The 18174-nt window shown below is 31.9% G+C and overlaps 1 protein-coding gene across 5 annotated transcripts in view; it reads right to left on the bottom strand.

Annotated features, from left to right (window-relative positions):
* LOC125076618 (serine/threonine-protein kinase 26) overlaps window positions 1–18174 on the bottom strand; it is an 83285-nt gene that overhangs the window by 63235 nt on the left and 1876 nt on the right. For 3 of the 5 annotated variants that reach the window (XM_047688489.1, XM_047688483.1, XM_047688485.1), the window contains exon 1: window positions 2073–2375. In XM_047688489.1, coding sequence (XP_047544445.1) covers window positions 2073–2360 — 288 coding nt within the window. In that variant the 5' untranslated portion in view covers window positions 2361–2375. Of the gene's footprint in view, window positions 1–2072; window positions 2376–16582; window positions 17037–18174 lie in introns of those variants that run through there. The other 2 variants (XM_047688491.1, XM_047688493.1) reach the window with 2 other exon arrangements.

Genomic DNA, 18174 nt, shown 5'->3' with positions numbered 1-18174 from the left:
TATAATTGGGATATTTACACCAAACCGAAGATTTTTCATCTTGTAATCAAAGTGATTAAAATTTAATATATTGATTTTAGCTGCATGATCAATACAGTAGGTATTCTTGTATACAATCTTATCTTTCCGATCGAAAGACGTCAATGATAAAACAAAATGTCCTTTTTAAAGTACCTCTTAATTGACTCATTTGTTTTATTAATCTTTTATTATACGTATAGGTGCATATATATACTTTTTATTAAATAAATAATAAAATAAGAAACCTAACATTTGTTTTCCGTATCAAAGTTACAAATATCTAAACGATTAATTAATCACATTATAGACTAGTAATTATATCTCTCATGGAACTATGCGGACAATGAAAAGGGAGCCTACGCTATTACCTTTTAAGCAAAACTGGTATAGTCGTAAAAGCCAAGAGAACTTCTTCCAAAACAAATTTGAAGACATTCAATAAATACATCCTACAATTCTATATGTTTTGCTCCAAATGTATTAACACGAAACGTCATTCGGTACTGAACTGTATTACTCAACGATTGTATACACTTTGGTAAAGTTCAAATTCTCGCTAAAATGAATTGCGGTTTCAAAGTTGCTTTGATGTATATATAAATAGAGCTGATCTTGATTAGCTACTAGAGCGAGCTGACATTATGTTCGTTGCTAACACATTATATATAATACTAGCTAAGCCTCCGATATCGTCCGCATGTTCAGCCTGATTTCATTCGATCGCTGTTGCGCAGGAAATTTAGTGAATATTCCATATAAAATGAAGTTTAGTCTAATTATGTTCACGTCAGACGCGTTCAAATATTCAATGTATATTTTAAAAATAATGAACTAATCTATAATCGGTTAAAACATTGTTGAATAGCGGTTTTAATTTAATAATTATAGCAATATTTCTTAATAAAGAATATAAAAAAAACACACAATTTACTATGAAATTTTCTTTGAACAACAAAAAATATAAAGTTTTATGTGTTAAATTATAAAATTGCAATATGTACATATAAAATATTTTCTAAAAATCCATATCCGTATTAATCCCTAGTGGCTACGAATCGGCGCTTGTCCGCACGCCTACATTTGCCATTCATTAGATTCTACCCTATATAGCAAACAGTTCGATAAACGACCCAATGGAATGTGAATATCTATTTCCACAGTCTAGTCATAAGAATTACGTAAATACAGGTGAATAACGTTTTGATGATTTATTTATGAACATACATTTATACGAGAACATTTATTTTTGCTGTGTATACAGTAGAACACAAATTATGTTGTACGCTGCTTATTGAAAAAAAAATCAAAGCATATTTCTTACAAAGGCATCGTCTTATTAATTTGAAAAATATTTCACTAGGTACTTACAACCCTAACGTAAGAACATGTTAAAGTGTTTTAAGCAAAACAAATACTTATTCGATAAACCATTATGGATTTCCAGCAAAAGCTTTCTCGCAGCGTATTAGCTTGAATAGTGAGTCTATTTACGTTCATAATCATAATAATTTATCTATCTAATACAGCAATGAAAGCCTAGCGCTGTAAACTGGATTAGGCAGGATTTAATGAATTATCTAAGATGAAATCGTAAGTTAGTTGCTAGTTAAAGTGCTTAATTGTCGCTGTCCGCACAATCTCTAAACCGATGCACGGACTAAACCAGTTTTCAATGAAAGTGACGTAGTTACTTGTTTCTACAGCTTGAGTCATGAAATTGTGTGATTTGCTAATCGATTTACAATTTGCGGATATTGTCGTTATATTCATTAAATTTACAACATTGTAGATTGTATGACAGAAGCCGCATACCTTGGACGAATATTAGAAACTCGTTCGTGTCGGGTGACGCGTGCGTAGTCGACATCCGACACGCATTGCAAGAGACAAGGAAATAAAACTGTTATATGAACTACAATATAATATCACAAAATATAATTTTAATATATTTTAATTATCTTTAATATTAAAAACATAATATATATACATATATGTGCAATTACAAACGATAAATTCTTAAAGAATATAATATTCTAATTATCCAAACTTACATAATTGGCAGTATTTTTACTATGCGCAGGTCGAACTGGTGCTGGTCTCGCTGGTTGGGGCGGCACTTTCAACTGCCTTCGGTCAAACGATGATGAATTACTACCAGACCAGCCCCACCGCCCCGGACCGTTACTTCCGTGTGGCAATGAGTATGACGACTGAGGCCTTAGATGCCTATTATTGGGACCGGATAATATAGGACCAGAAGGGCCCCGCTGAGGAACAGGGCCGTTTGAGCCTTGTATATAATGGTAATGCGGCGGATTTGACACTGCTGCACCCCACATTTTAAAACAAAGCACTTATCACTTACATACACTTTAAATAACACATATCACCTTATAACACTAACGATGATCGCACACTGACAAGGCATTCTCCAATTTTTAATAGCCTTATCGTCCTAAGACTGATAATTAACCGATTACCACCGTTTATAATCTTAATAATTTGATAAATTTGCTACAGGCAGGCATTCCAGCCGACGGTTCGCAAAGCAAAGACTGTTTGACATGAGCACTTGGAAAGCATGAACCACCGGACGTCAGCAAGACGTGTTAAGAATTAATTCTTGTTTGATGGACAATTGTTTCGACGAAAAAGGTCACTAATGAATTCGATCCATTATGAAGGACTATGCTAATTACTTTTCAAATTGTGGTCTGGTTTACAAGTCAGATGTCAAATATGCTTGATACAACAATAAAAGATGTCTACTAGATCAAAATCCCAAAACGTTTAGACTATTTACAACTAGTTAAAAGTTAACATCACTGAATATCAGAATCCAATGGCAACTTAGACGGTCACTAGTTTCCACTTCACCGAACACCTCAGGAGAAATCTGTCCCGACAACAACTAATCCATCGTGATGGATGGCGTGTGTGTTACAACGCATTTGAGTGTAGACTGGTTGCGTGATGCCAGTGCTCGTTAAGCGTTCCACATCGGCCGTCCTGGCAATTGCATTATGATTTTTCGCAAGGGAGAGCGGGGGAGAGGCAAGCGCGCGGGCAACGGGCGGCGAACGGCGCCAGCGAACCGTGCAGCACCAGCTGCTTTGCTACAACGCAGCAGCGTCGGTACTTACTCAACATCAATACAATCTTTCTCCTGAGTGAATCTGATTTTATTGCCCACGCGCAGAGTGCCAATTGTAATTGAATTAGATAGTTACCTCGTAAGACAATAAAAAGCTATGGATAGAGAAAACCTAACGCAACGTCTCAATGATTAAAATATTTTAATATATTTTATAACATAACCAAACATTCTTCATTCATAAATATCTTAACTAGCATATACATTAAGCTAAAAAAGCGTTCCAGTAAGTGAACGCGAAAGTCAAGATAAAAGCATTACAACATTTTCGCTGGCCCGCGACGGTGAACGACTTCGTTCTACGTACAATATCTGACATTTGTATTCTATGTGCAATCCACGACGGCCATGGCAGCTGGGTGAACTGTCTCGAGGAGTCACCGTCCTCGCAACCGTGATCTGAATGCGAACCATTTTGGACTGTAGCCTATTCTTCTTCGGTGATGGCACACATTGTTATAACAGTTTGACATTGGGTGACGCGACTTACATATATTATCATTTACGACCGTTAGTTCTCGTCAATTTTAGACACTACTATAAAAAAGTGCAATTGGAAAAGTGTCATCATTGAAAACTGAAACAAGCAGATCTCGAATAGGCAACGATTGTGCATTTAAACGTACGCAACAGGTGCGCAAGTCGTGGGGATTTTCTGTAACGTCTACTTTCTTTATTTCGCAACCGGAAGTAAGAAAAATTAAATGAATTTAGTCATAGGAGTTGGAAGCTGAGATAATATTTAAGTACAATGTAGCATAATTTTATCACATTAATAGACGTGGGTGCTATGACATGATTTAAAAAAGAAATTGTATCGATTAAGTCGGCAATCAATAATAACAATGCGTGACTAAGACTAAAATCACAAACAACAATATGGTGGGTTTGAAAACATAAGGAGCCGTTCTATCTGCATGGACATTATGCGTACAAATATAAAAATCTTTAGCAAAAAAATCAAACAGAAAAACGGGCTATCTGACTCACTATCAAAACGAAGATTTCGAATTAACAATTCCTTATACCATCAATAAACCACCGACAATGGTGATGAGATGGAGATGTTTTGACATTCCACCAAAAACTTATATTATTTTTAAGCTTTCGTGGAAATCAAGTTTTTATTTATACACACGTATGAAAATACTGTTTGAAAAATGAATAATTAATGAGGCTAACATAGCACTATTATATTTCGAGGTGGATGCATTTCAATTGCCGCTATAGCACTGAACCTCATCGTTGGTGTGAACATAAATCCTCTCAACGTAGTATACCCGAAATTTATCGATGTGGTTTTGGTTTCACTGTTCCCGACACGATTATTCCTTTCGTATATACTTAGACAACAAAGAAAATAGATCATTTAAAAAATAATTTTAGTTTATGTTAAATAAAACAATTCGAATCAATATTAATAATAAATGAATTTTCATGTGCTTAATTTGTGTTTATAATTCATCTCGTGCTCGGCGGTGAAGGAAAACATCGTGAGGAAACCTGCATGTGTCTACGAAAACGAAATTCTGCCACATGTGTATTCCGCCAACCCGCATTGGAGCAGCGTGGTGGAATATGCTCCAAACCTTCTCCTCAAAGGGAGAGGAGGCCATTAGCCCAACAGTGGAAAAAATTTACAGGCTGCTAATGCTAAAAAAATTAATAATAATTACTGAATCTAAGAACATTTAATTAAGAGAAATACAAAAATACCCTAATGATTATTAAATATTAAGAATACGAACGAAAAAAATCAAGGGAATATAAACGAGAATGTAAGTAATTTATTTGTTGGACTGTTAGCACCTGGTATTTTTTACGAGTCAAGTCGTAGATGTACAAAACATACCATTTGCGTCACATCGGAAACGCATTAAGCGAACGCGACGATGCCATAAGAGCGCAATATCCGACCGGCAACGTACTGTACTGGTTTCGACGTGAAAACAAAACCTAACGAGAGAATGTTGTCCATACACGATGTTTGTTTTAGAATCGGCTCATTTATAAATTACAAAAACAACGCTTTTCACGTCAATAATCGAATTTTAATGACTTTATATACTAAACCTACTCCGAATAGCGTGATTTCGTTTGGTATAAGTTTTGTAAATTGCATATACTTATTAGGTTTAATTAAATATAAAAAAGTCATCTCACCTATAAGTAGAGATTCTATTTCCAAATAGTTTTTACGAAACAAATATAAATAAGATTATTAATACATTCGGGAATTGCCAAAAAAACCGTAATTAATCGAAACTGGAGATACCGTAGTTAGGGAAACTTAAGAAAATTGTTTACAAAAAATTTTTAAAGAAACAATATAACTATAAATCCGATTATCTGTAAAAGAAACAAACGCAATTCCACCAAAGGTGAAGAAATCCAATAAAATGTTTACAGTCTAGCGGCGTCTTATTTAAAAGCACTCGATTTATTTGATCTAAACAGACTTGTGCAGCGAGCGCAGATGCAATGGTCCGAAAAGAGCTATTTCCACCTGAAACGAGAATGAGAAAATCGATAGACCAACACTATTCGACGTTGATGTATTTTAAAATTGAACAAAAAGAAAAGACAATTCGATTGAAAAAGAAAAGTTCTTCACTCAACTAACGTCCATAATTTTACTGAACACACTATTTTTATAAATATTTAGGAATGACTTACATTATATTTTAAGACAAAATGACATATACTGTAGAAATATATAATATATTATCTCTTTTGAACCAAAAGTTGCGACAGACATCACATGCGGGAACGCTATTTCAACGGTCTCTGAAAAAAATATGACTTATGCAACTGACATATATACTCTTTGGAATCGCGTGAACGACATTTTATGAAACGATACGAATGCTATATTAACCCTCAATAAAAAAAATACATTATATATCATCCGTTGATATTTGCATTGATTTCTTTGGTTGGTTTATCGTCTGAAAAGGTATTTTGTAATTATTTGTATTAAAAAAAAAACTGCCTCGTCATATTAAATTCGGTTCATTTGAATATAAAGTAAAAAAGTTCTTTTCAATTCGTGATTTGATTTGCAAAGCTATATCAAAATAAAAGCGCTTTACAACACGCCGAGTGTGCTAGTGCAAAGTATTCATTGAAGCATAACGTAAAATTCTCGCGCACTTCGCGTAACAAATCTGTCTGGTATGCAAATATTTGAGATTAATGTATTTCATATGAATTAAACAACTATTTTAATTATATATGTATAGACATACGAAAATATGATTGCTATTTTATAAAAGAGGTACTTATTCTGTGAGAAATGTAATGCTGTCTTATTTTGTAATATTTACTTGTTTGACTATCGATAAATTTTTATTAACTACGTCATTCAATTTGGTATGTTTACTGACAGCACGGTAGATAAAATAAACTGTACAAATATTTGAAGCTGCTTGTATTACATAAACATAGATATCTGTTAATTAAACTGTGAAGATAATGTATACAATCAGAGACGTATAATAAAATATTATACGTGTCCTATTTATGAATATTTATCGATCCAAGTACATTGACAATAAATATTAACAATATCACAGGCAACATTGTTCCTCGAGTTGCAGCCACTTGAGAATATGAGAGTTCATGTGGCTTACCTGGAACTAGCATTCACACCGCATCTAATTACGAAGGTATTAGAATATACCTTTCGTTATCACTCTCTTGGTGTTAATCAAGTAAATTATGCAACCGGCATAGTTGCTATTCTGAAGTATTGTCAGAATGTAATTACCTACAAAAAACATAATGGCACACGAATCGTTGCTCACGAAAACGAGAATTTAATTGACAGTTATAATACCCTTCTTTTATCTAGAGTTTGTTATGTAACATGTATCAAAAAAAAAAAAGTAAACCGCGTAGAAGTCCGTTCAAAAATAAACAAGAACGCGACCTGAATGCATATTTTTACTTCTGCGTAACATTCCAATGAAATAGACAGCATTTCCTTCTCAGCCGTGTCGTCGCGACTACTTTATCTAAGTTGGTTTAATGCAGTATAGGAATTTAACTTACACGAAAGTGTGTCAATCCTTGCGGTGAACATGTAGTACATACCTTAACATAACATTTTGTCTCAATCTTAAATGTAGTACAATTACTTTATTATTTAAAATAATTTTATTTCGATAAATGTAATATAAAACTTGTACTATAAGGTTATACTTTCAAAACCAAAATTATTAAAGTCTATAAATATTTAGCCTTCGAATATATTTTTTAAGGATTCAAATATATAGAATTTAAATTTTTAACGACCCTCTTTGCTTGTATAGAATTTTATTCGTACTGGTGTTCGAAATTCAATCTAATCATTGAAAATATTTGGAAAACACATTCATATTTTTCGAGCATTTTTTGTTCTATTCTTACATCCATTTTTTCTTGATTACACTAAAAGCACTGCGTAGCTACCAAATAAAAAAAGGAAAATGGGTTGATAAACAGAGGAGAAAAAAAGTCCTAAGCCGTTTTGTCTTTAGCAAGTTATATATTAGAGAATTGATAAACTTAGAACTTTATTAACATTATTATCTAACAGACGATACGAGCCTTAAAAGTTAATAAGGTATGGGGACGACTGCGTTAAGCTATGTGTTACAACACTATCAGAAATGCAAATTACATGATATAAAGCAGTTAACATGCAGACATGACATCTCCATAAGTTATGACCGAGGACAAGAACATTGAAACACGTTTGAGAAAATTGCCTCCATAATTAATATTGCTATTTATATCTTCGATTTTAGGATACTGGGTCGTGATAAAAGGCTCACATCAAAATAGGTATTAAAGAAAAATAACATTTTCTGCAATGTTTAAACGAACATACCCACTGATTTATAAATTAACAAAAAAAAAACAAATCCCAAAAGTGTCTACAGGATTTTATTTAACTTGCAATGTTTCTTAGTTTGTTTAGGTCAAATTTTGTTAATTAAATTTCAAACATTTCCTCTTATCCTACGAAGTTAAGATTCTAAATTTTGGTTCACTTCTGATGAAAATGCCTATGAAGATTATGGATATGTATATAAAAACTATTTTTTTTAAAACGTTTTTTTTACTATTCATGTATTATTTGGTTTCGAAACAATTGAAACTTATGATATAAATGAAGTACGGCAGCAACATGTGGACAGCGACAGTGGAATGAGCGTAATTTTGGAAAGTGGTCGCTAACTCGAACCGTCACGCAACATCGGACACACGATATAAGGAACGCAATCTGAATTAATGATACAGCGGTGTTAATGCGGTTAGGCTAAGCGGCAATAATAATTTAAAACTATGTTATTTTGTTTTCACTGTCTTCTCTATAATCAACTGTTCAAAAATGCGTTTTTAGAATCAAATTTACTTTCACGTTTTACGTCATTTAGAACAATGATGTATTTTAATTTAACATATAAATTTTCTACGTATTTTATAAATCTGGTACATCGTCAAATTAAAATTCAAATATTTACACTTGGTCATTTATAGAAAAAAAACTATCATCACCGATTCGGAATTAAACATAGCCAGTCATCGTTGTCGTCGTAATGATTATCGCGTAATCAATTCTTCATGTACACTTTTGTAATGAATGCACTTATAACACAATTACATAGAAATCGTATTGTCACTATAGACTATGGAAAAACAGCATAATTCAGGAGAAATTTCAATTTACTTACGACTTTACGTAGCTTGGGAACGCAGACCATGACTATTAACGTGGCGATAAGCAGGTAGCAGTTATCTTGGTTGAAGTAATTATGTACAGTAAGTAGTTGCAATACTAATGAACTGCATTTTACATAAACAATTCAGTGTCGAGAAGACACACTATGCAACATGCACAAGAAACCTACATCCAAGGTCATTGCGACACACTCAATTAGCATGAATTACAGCCGTTTGATGTATAGATAAATAAAGGTAACACACACCCACGATCGTGACGAAATACTTTGCATCGTCTTCAACTTTTGACCCTAGCAACCTACTTACGAGACGAACGAGATTCAGAAAGCTACGTAACACTTATAACATTTTATTTCGTAATATTAATATTTAAATTGGAACAAAAACTTTTAAAAATGTAATATATATCTATAACAATACCATAAATGCCAGAGTAACTGTCTGTTTGTCTGCCTGATGAACCTTCACGGCCATACCACGGATCCGAATTTGATGTAATGTGGTATACGGCAAGCTTGAACTCTAAGAAAGGACAAAGGTTGCTTTTTTGCCTAATAGCCGACGACCCAACCCCTTAAATGCGAGCGAAGCCGCGGGCGACAACTAATTGTATATATTTTTAATTAAAATATTAACTTTTTAAGTTGTATTCAAACAATGAATTGTATATTATCGCAGTCCTATGTTAGAGGTGAACTCTGAGACCTAAGACCAAGGACATATATAAAGTAAATTCAATTAATGCGATGAATTGATCGGCTTTAATTATTAACAAGTACTGCTAACAGTTACATTGCACTTAATCCATTTAAATCGACACAATTTAAACGAGTGAACTTTATAAAAATAATTCGTGCATAGAGTACGGTCGGTTATTAAAAAGCGGCTCTCGATATGTACATGCTCTAAAAACCGTTATAATATTCGAAAATAATAATAAATGTAGTTGAACAAAACGATTATAAGATAAACAAGCAAAAACCCCACAAACGATATTTATTATAACCTGTTACGCACGTGATTGAAAAACAGAAACCGTCATGAAAAAAAACGTAATCACAAGATGATAGATGTGATGTGATGCGGTTTCTTATCATTAGGAACCGGTTAGCTGGTCACTTCATGAATATTTATTACCACATAAGAGTACCTAGACCGATCTGGTAGAAATAAACGTAGCAATCCATTATAATTATGACATTAGGCACTGTTTTAAAAGTCGAGATAGCCCATTGGCTGAGGACGTGTCACCTAACACTTCTGAATTTCACATGCTTAACTTGTCTCAAAAAAGTATCGGGATCAATTGATGTACACGCATATTACGGATGAAAATCGTTGACATATGTCACCAACCCTTAATAGAGGCCAGGACTGGGATGTACCTTTCCCACTTTTATTTCTTTACTTGTAACTTAAACAATTCGTACATGTAAAATGTACCATACATTTTTGAAACCAATCATGGACCTAGAATACATTAACGTTGAACGTGCACAATTATATCAATTGAATCAATTAGGTTTCGTTTTATTATTGAGATTAAAGCAACGGTATCATTCGTTTATTGCTTGTACCATTAAGACTTTCAACTAATAACCTCTATCGAACTTACATTGCGGAATTATTATTGTCTCTTGGCCAATCACTTGTATCTTGCAACTTTTTCAACTTGGCCGCCGCAATTTCTTATTGTTCTCTATGTGACGTCAGAATTTTATACAACACTCTTCGAATGCTGATTATCTTTGTTAAATTAAAATAAGCATTGTTCTTCATCATGTACTTTGCATACCAATAATAATTATTATTCTATAATTCTATAGCTGATCAGAAATTATTATTTTCTACACATACGCCTAAATATTTTTGTAGTATTACTATTATAGTAACATTTGTTCTTCATTATCAATTTCATAATGTGTGTAGATGACTTTGCTTGTATGTATATTTTTGAATATAAATAAATAGATATAAACTCGTTTCAATTTCTAGCTTAGAAGAATGAGATTAATAAATGACACTAGTCTGACATAAAATATGATATTCATTATGAATTTGCGTAAAAAAAATATTTTGAACGACGGCGAAACTAGTATTATTGCTTGGCGGTAGAACATTTTATGGGTACCTACTCGGACGGGCTTGCACAAGTCCTACCACAGAGTAAACTATAATACTTATCTCCTGCGTATGTGGCTTATCTTGATTGAGAATGGCATGCCTGGGCGAAATCAGTTATTAGGATATCATCGTAAATGAGATAAAAAGAATAAATATACTTAAGATACGACATAACCCATTACACTACATACATGGTAAATTAATAACCGTCTTAAAAAGCGTATTACCCTATTAACTAATGCAATAGAAGTTAACAATGCTATTCTATAAAAGAAATCGTAAATATTGATGAGTGACCCTCCGGCATTGAGCTACCGTGTAAATGGAATCTTAATAATATATCAGTTACGTAGTCTTTTTGTTCATTCAACAAATTTATTGATGGGTACGGAATTATTGACACAACCGCCTATCTATTAATATCTCGATATAGATCTTTTTCGATATCTTATATCAATATAAACTTTGTCGAAACTCATTTTAAGAGAAGATAAGATCTTAAAACATTACCCATCGTGTAGTTCCAATATAAATACTTGATTCTTCTTTATTTTTGAATTTCAAACATACCGTATAATTGAAATAAAACTAGTTTTTAACGGATTTAATCGCGTATATTAATTATTTTAACATCCCGACGTTTCGAGCACTTTGCAGTGTTCGTGGTCACGGGCAGACAGACGGAGTCTAAAATAATTAATATACGCGATTAAATCCGTTAAAAACTAGTTTTATTTCAATGTGTAATAATCGCGAAAATCTAAGACAACATTACATACCGTATAAGTAAGCAGGAATGTGAAAAATATTTATAAAACATTATTTCTAGCGGTTTTAAAAACTAAAGTCGCTAAGTTGAAAGTATTTTCATGCCTCAGTGTATTTTATCCAGCGATACTTCATAATAAAGTGGTGACTTGTTAAATGATCGGTAAGTAGGGCGACCGGTGGGGACGTTAGGGTAATAAACGTTGTTATGCAACCGTGTTTCATCGTAAATTGCCTTTTTTGTTTTCATGAGAACACTTTTTTTTTCTGAACAATAATGCTATTGACCTTTTTAAATAGGACAGATAAATACATTTTCAAATGAAGCTTAAAAAAGGAAAATGGCTAGGAGGAAATGAGAAAAGGGGATTTTTTATTTAAGTTTTTATTGCGCAGTAGAGCTCCTTGTGGGCAATATTTATGTTCAGAGAAACTGATAACTCATATTGGTTTTTTTGTAGTTATTTTCCTTTTATTTCATTTCCTCATATTTGCCTTTTTAATTTAAATAAATAATATTTAATTGTATACCGAATGTCCCGCTCTATATTTTCTAAGACTTAAAGAAATCTTTCGTATAATTATTTCGTGTATTTCATTCATTAAAATTATTTATTAGATATTTATGCAAAAATTTCAAGTGAATCGATCAGAGCAATCACAAAGTATACTACATTATATGAAACATAAACAATTCATTAAAAAAGTAACGAGAGCATGACGTCACGACCACTATGTTTTATAATTTGACGCCTAATGTCATCGATACCTAACAAATACCTGTTCTTGTAAATTATTGCGTTTGTTGTCTTAAAAATCTCAATAAAGCGGCCCGGAGGATACCTCAGAAGTCAAAAACAAGAAAACCATTGGTTCTGAGTCTGAATACTCTCCGGTGGCGTCGGATTGTTGAGACTGAGAAAACAGAGAGATGCCCATGTGTGTGCGTAAATACATCTGTTATATACATATGTGTATATATCCTGTACAGATGACCAGTCCTTAAGATTGCATCGAACTTCGTGGTCGAAAATGCGGTTAGGAGTGTATCATAGAATGATATCATCAATAGTTGTTTTTATATTTATTTTTTCTTATTAGTTTATTCAATGATATGTTTATTCAAATGATTCAGTAGTCAAATAATGTTTTATTTTACATAATCTCTGATGGAGTGACTAGTCTGAGTGCATACAACCCTCAAGGTAATGTAGGTCTGATTGAAGTACTTTGCGGGTTGAAAGAAAGAAAGAGCAAAAAATTGCTTTTACGATGAGCAGAACATTGACAATGCAAAGTATAATTAAAACCTCTCATAATTACAATGTTCATGGCAAAGGTCTGCTCTTCGTCGGCCAAAAAAATAATATAATTGTAAAACCATTGTATTCGTACAATACATATTTCTTAAAATCCCGACTAAATTTTTTATCGCTTGTTAGAGATCACGCGAGCGAACAAACAGTACTGTACCCCACCTTTCACCCACGGATCCAATAGTTCACATGAATCATGGAACAGCGAGGTCAAATGTTGGATTTTATTGTGGTCGACAGCCACAAATTGTGACATTATATTATATACTAACTCATCATCATCATCAATCCCTTGTTCTTCTTTATTTATAAGTACTAGAGACAGGAAAGGCCTATCATATAGACAAGTTCAATGCATAATTTTTATATTACAGAATAATATTACTAAACATTATATTAATAATAAACGATTTAATATATCAAATTATTTGTAAAAATGCAATGCTATAAATATTAATATTTATTTAAAGTGTAATTGCTTAAAATACATAATAACCACCAGTAATGTTTTTATAATTCTTCAAAGTGATGACGTTATGATAATATTATTTTGGAAATCAATAAAGTATTTCTATATAATTATCTTTAATAAAATTGGAACAGTATTATTGCGAGTATATTTCAAGGTGTTAATTTAAATGTTCTATTATATATTGTCTTATATGAACATAAATAAGTATCGAACGAGCTCGGAATTTCTGTCCAGAAAAGTCAAACAAAAGTATGTCTGGCTCGGGCAGGTGTTTACTATATACGACAAACATTACAATGTAGCCAAACTACTAACGTTGCTTTGGAAATAATCCAACATTTGAAATTAGCTTAACAAAAAACGTTAAAATAAAAATGATCGTACTTGTTTTAAAGTACCGTAGTCAACTAATTTGCTGCAAAGTGTAATGAGCATAGAAATTTCAAAATATAACAAAACACGTAAGCTATAATGCAGCAGTTTTTCCATAAAATTGGAGGGCTGTAGTTTGATTGTTGATAATTCCGGGTCAACGACCCTGCGCGCACGACTGCCAACTGCGATTTACTCAAATCGACACGATGACTGACGGGAGTGTTCGATTCTATTAGGCATTATTCACAATTAATTTCACGGTAAGGCCTTAACCGTTAAATGTATTATCTGTAGAAACGTTTGATAAAATTAATTATTTATAATAATAATAATCGATGATACTTCCTACCATTTAATATTATCCAACTCAATTTGTATGTTATATTAAGATTATATTACATACATTAACTATTAAATGTTTTCGATATTTAACGCGCATACGTTAGGTATATTGTAGCGTATTTAAGGATTTTAGTGCTTCGCAAATTAACTACTGTTTAAAAACAATAGTTTCAACAACAATCCGTACCATTATATTTAGTAAGTAAAGTACTTATTTTAATACTCAGTATTGCATTAAAATGTATTTAAGTGAGGAAGCATTTATCGCAACAATCTACATAGAGTCATTGTTTAAATAGGACCACGTGAGACTAGTTACGACACCATAGCTACGTTTGTTGTCATATGAGTGCGATCGGGGGCCCAACATGGAAACTATGAGCCAAATAGATAAAACTCTAGTCACTAGTAGCATAGTTTAACGCTGTAACTAGAGATTTGAATTTTGTTAATTTTTTAGGTTAAAGTTCTGCGTATTTTTTTACATAAAACGCATTTGCCTTCTATTTAGATAGCCGACTAGAACAAGTAACGACGCAGCTTAAATATGAAAGGGCTTCATACTGCTAGGTTACCGATAAACAAAAGAGGTCAGCCAATTACATATTGAATAAAACGGATAATAAGATGCAATCGTAGACGCCACGGTCAGAGGCAGCTTGAACCAGAATTCAGCATTGTAACATTGAAGTCACAAACATGGTCAACTACTATGCATTTAATAAACTCGTTACGGTACAGTTTGACCTCCGAAAACGTAACAGCGTGGTCTCACGAGCGATATCGGGCACCTCGCTGGCCACGCACGCACGCTCTCTTCGGCTGCGGAATAACAATCGAGCCGTGGGAATACATCAAACGCCACATTTTGAAATTACGTCGCTAATTCAAACTTACAATATTATACTAGTTATAAATTATATTGTTAAATAATTTATATATTTATATTTGAAACCCTTTTCATTTTAATTATTAACTAATTTGAAAAGTATTGCCAATATCAAAAAACTAACTGAAAAATTAAAGAAAAATAAATTACTAATCTGATTGAACCAGATGGCTTATGGTAGACCTTGATTAAAATATATAATTAACTCCTTCAAATAAAAATATAATTCAACATTAAATATTAAAAACAGATATTTACTCATATAAAAGCAGCAAGTGTAGAATCAATGACTAACAATATACAAAGTAATATTTTAAGTTCAAAATAAATAACATTGAAATCTATTACTTTATTATACAGGAATTTTGTATGTTATTGTATAAATTTTAATAATTTTAAATAACAATCTTTGAACGTGTGTTTTAAATAATATGCAGCATATTTAAAAACGTACAAACAAAACAGGTAAAAGAGAAATAATTTTAATAAAAGATTTTTAGGTTTAAATAATTTCCTGATTTGTTAGTTAATAATCAATATGAATATATGCTGAACTAAATGTGTATTGAAGCGGCAATACTCATATTGGGAGCAATTAATTGAAACATATCTTTTCAAGATTAGGAAATAACATCGTATTCAAATTTAAAGAAGAAATAATATAAATAATCTTCATGCCACTCGTACAATACCTATGCCAAAATCTTCTCAGGCAGTAAATAGCAAAACATAATTCTGATTATGATAATTATGATTTTTAAATAAGTCTTAGCAGTTAAGTATAAATCAAACCCTCTTTATAACTTTACTCGGCATTGTTTTTATTTAAATAATAAGTTTATTTTCTGTATTAAGTACCTTAATACTTAAAGAATATGATCAAAAATCTTAACTATGAATATACTCTAATTTTTTTTAAACATGTTAACCAGTCTGAAAAGTATTATCACATTTAAAAATTATGTCTCACTTTGTTTTTAACATGTATGAGGAATTATATATCTGTAAAATTAAAATGTGTGTTATTAAAAAAGGTGCTAAGAGTTGTGAGTACTTCACAAAGTAGTAATCAATTTATCAATTTGTCTGATATTGATATAACATTTATAGAAAATAATCAGTTAAGTGTGACACATTCTTAAGAGGATTTATGTAGATAATAACATAAGTAAATGCACATACCTGAATATAGATATAAAAACTGATATTATACAGCTACGCTTCACTGAATACATTGCTCAGTGACTAGAATGACACTATCTTAGAACAATATAATTCAAATTTAAAATAGTTAATCTTCACTTTGTTTGAAAATTATTTCTCAAGTGTTGTCATAAGGATTATAATACATAAGTATTTAAAATTTTTAGAATATATTAAGTGACACTCACCTCACTGAAGGCCATCACTTTGGCCGGGGCTGTATCTCCGTCCGACCTTCTTAATTAACTTTATCACGGTCTATCAAAACAAATAGTTCAAGCTTTTGTTTCCCAACATTGAAGACAGTCCCGACATCTAACATCCCCACGACACAAATACATCTGAACTCGGTAACTTCACTCACTGCGCAAGAACAAAATTTTATATCTAAAATGAAAACACCTGACCGAATCACAAATCACTGAAAAAAAACCAACATTCCTCAGGTGGGATAGATGCACATTCGATTATAATATATTTACAAATTTTTAATGTTAATTTCACTATAATACTACAGTTATTTTTGCTAATATCAAGAATACCAGCCCATTACGAAATAGAAAACGAATAAAAAATGTCATCAAATGTGTATTGAAGTAACACGGAACGAACAATCAACCGGAGATGAACTCGCCATCTTGCTTTCATGTCATAGACAGTACAGGCAAACCTCAAAACTTAACTCGCTGTCAGAGGCGTACACGTTCGGCAACTTAACAAGTTAACTGTGAAGTTCTTATCGCATTAAAGCGAGCTGTTCATTATTATTGAATACTTGTTTGTATTTTATCAAAATCGAATTTAATGCTTAATCTTATGATAGTGGAATTATGTTTTTAAAAACAATTATGACAATTCTGTAAATTTGATAATTTCACTTTATTTATAAATAGTTCTTTTGATTACATATAAACAATTTTACATATTATACGATTTACATAAAATATACATAAGAAAAATAATAATTAATATTATTAATCGGAAAAATAAAGGAAATATTAAAGTTTTCTATACTGTAAGTAATAAAAACAATCTTCGATAATTCATACCATGGTTGGTATTGCTGACTGCAGACAATCATTAAATAAAGTAAATAAAAAGCACTTGAGCACTTTTTATTAATAATTTAACAATTTTAAATTTTGTTTAACTTCATCCTAATTAATCTTGTTTAGGTATATTATTATAGGCTTAGCACGGGTGAAATGCTGATACTAACCTACTACAGAATGTCTTACAACGTTCACAGGTTTTCAGTCATTAGACAATACAAACCGCCATTTCCCTGTATTTTAAATCTGTAATATCTACTAAAATATTCATTTAACTGACATGCTGTAATATTGATTTACATTAAATGCACAATGTATTCTCTAATCTTTACTTAATTAGATAACGATTAATACTGTATTGCTTAAAATCGCTTCGAAAATAAGCCATTATTTTTCGTAAAAAATGGTTATTGTGGGTTATCACTAAAAGATAGATATATATCAACGAGGACTTTTTTGAAGAGCTTTTTAAGGTGTACAATACTGTGGTACAATGTTTTGATCTATCACATAGGGTTCAGCCCGAGTTGGCAATGTAAGCGCTAAAAATGTTTCTCTATTATATTGGATTACATGTATTATACATACGAAACTTTATCTTGAATCAATCTATCTATTTAAACCGCATCAAAATCCGTTGTGTAATTTTAAAGATCTAATCATACATAGGGACAGACAGCAGTAAGCAACTTTGTTTTATACTATGTAATGATACGTTGATGATAGGT

This window comes from Vanessa atalanta, chromosome 3 (genome assembly GCF_905147765.1).
Source record: "Vanessa atalanta chromosome 3, ilVanAtal1.2, whole genome shotgun sequence".
In the NCBI taxonomy this organism is placed as follows: Eukaryota; Metazoa; Arthropoda; class Insecta; order Lepidoptera; family Nymphalidae; genus Vanessa; species Vanessa atalanta.
The sequence above is the reverse complement of the archived record's forward strand: the minus strand, read 5'-3'. Positions and strand labels throughout refer to the sequence as shown.